The sequence below is a fragment of the Microtus ochrogaster genome, unplaced genomic scaffold (assembly GCF_000317375.1).
Source record: "Microtus ochrogaster isolate Prairie Vole_2 unplaced genomic scaffold, MicOch1.0 UNK47, whole genome shotgun sequence".
In the NCBI taxonomy this organism is placed as follows: Eukaryota; Metazoa; Chordata; class Mammalia; order Rodentia; family Cricetidae; genus Microtus; species Microtus ochrogaster.
This window is the reverse complement of record NW_004949145.1, coordinates 1,611,091-1,612,777: the sequence shown is the minus strand read 5'-3', so window position 1 is coordinate 1,612,777 and position 1,687 is coordinate 1,611,091. Positions and strand designations below refer to the sequence as shown.

The window sequence follows — 1,687 nt, the reverse complement described above, 5'->3', positions numbered from 1 at the left end:
AGAGGACTGCTGAACTTGCCTAAAGGTGAGATGGTCTTTCGGGGTTCCTGACTCATGAAAGAGTCTGTGAGACATTCTGCAGAACACAGCAGAAAGTGACTGACTGTCTTTGAAATTTCCTGCTTCATGAAAAGGTCTGCTGGATACTATGGCCTGAAGGCTGAAGATGGATGCCCCAACAGTACAAAAGAACTTTGGGTGCTGTACAAAGAGCAAGATGTCTCTGTCATTTCTAGAATTTTAGAAGTTACTTACTTCTTGTTTACTTAGGTAATATTATATCCTTCTGAAGTCATTGATGGAGTTGAAGAATGGTTAGTTATAGTTATAGTTTTCCTTAGTTATGATAAAAGATAAAATAGATGTAAACATTCTAACTGTAATTCTTGCTTGATAACTGTTTTGTTATATGTAATTTTACTATGTTAAAGTTAAAGCCTTTAATCCCAGCACTTGGGAGGCAGAGGCAGGCAGATCTCTGTGAGTTCGAGGCCAGCCTGGTCTACAAGAGCTAGCTCCAGGACAGGAACCAAAAAGCAACGGAGAAACCCTGTCTTGAAAAATCCAAAAAAAAAAAAAAATTAAAGACTTTCTTTTTGTTTAAACAGAAAAAGGGGAAATGATGTGGGAGAGTCTTCTGTTTTGTGTTGATTTCATTGGTTAAATAAAGAGACTGCCTTGGCCCGTTAATAGGACAGAAAATTAGGTAGGCAGAGTATACAGAACAGAATGCTGGGAGAAAGAAGCCTAGTCAGGCAGTCGCCATGATTCTTCTCTCTGAGACAGATGCAGGTTAAGATCTTTCCTGGTAAGCTACCACCTCGTGGTGCTACACAGATTGTTAGAAATGGGTTGATTGAGATGTGAGAGTTAGCCAGTAAGAGGTTGGAACTAATGGGCCAGGCAGTGTTTAAAAGAATACAGTTTCTGTGTAATTATTTTGGGTAAAGCTAGCTGGTGGCCTGGAGCTGGGAGGCGGAAAGTGGCGCACAGCTCCATCTACATGCTTCCCCAGTCAACTCACATCAGTTTCTCCAGGACGCAGCTCGGATCCTTCAAGATCTCACACAGTGCCACCACTCCTTTGTTATTCAAGGGGTTTTCAACCAATGAGAGATGCTTCAGCTTGCCGAGGTTTAGGGAAGTCACAATTTCAACACAAGCATTACTTGAGATGCCACACTTCCCCAACCTGCATGTGAGATACATGTCACAGGTTAGGAACAACGTCTTTAGAAGGCCTATGTAAGACTACTTGTTGTCCAAACAAATGTCCAGCTCCTAATACTGTACATACCAGCTCACATTTACATCACAGACTTCTTTAATTCATGAGTGCAATCATGTGACTATCACTGTGAGTCATGAAGTTCTATTGATTGAGAAAAAGCCAAAGCAAGTGGTTTCCATCCATGGGTGACTTTTACTCTCAATTTGGAAATGTTTGGTGATGTTATTGATTGTCAAACAACCAACAGAGAGACAGAGTGTTACTGGAATGTAGTTGGTAGAAGCCATATCCTTTAATGCACACATAGACCCCATTACTAAAATTGGTCTATAACCCAGCATGTTTGATTACCAATATCACTGTTAACACCTTCACATACCCACACCAACACACACCCAACCCAACACCACAGACGACACCCACCCCAACACCACAGACACCCACCACAACACCACA

At 41.6% G+C, this 1,687-nt stretch overlaps 1 protein-coding gene across 1 annotated transcript in view; it reads right to left on the bottom strand.

Annotated features, from left to right (window-relative positions):
* Positions 1–1,020: 1,020 nt before the first annotated feature.
* The window catches only part of Nlrp9 (NLR family pyrin domain containing 9), a 24,139-nt gene continuing 23,472 nt past the window's right edge, over positions 1,021–1,687 (bottom strand). The window contains exon 4 of the mRNA XM_013354509.1: positions 1,021–1,192. Within this exon, the coding sequence (XP_013209963.1) occupies positions 1,021–1,192 (172 nt within the window). The remainder of the gene's footprint in view (positions 1,193–1,687) is intronic.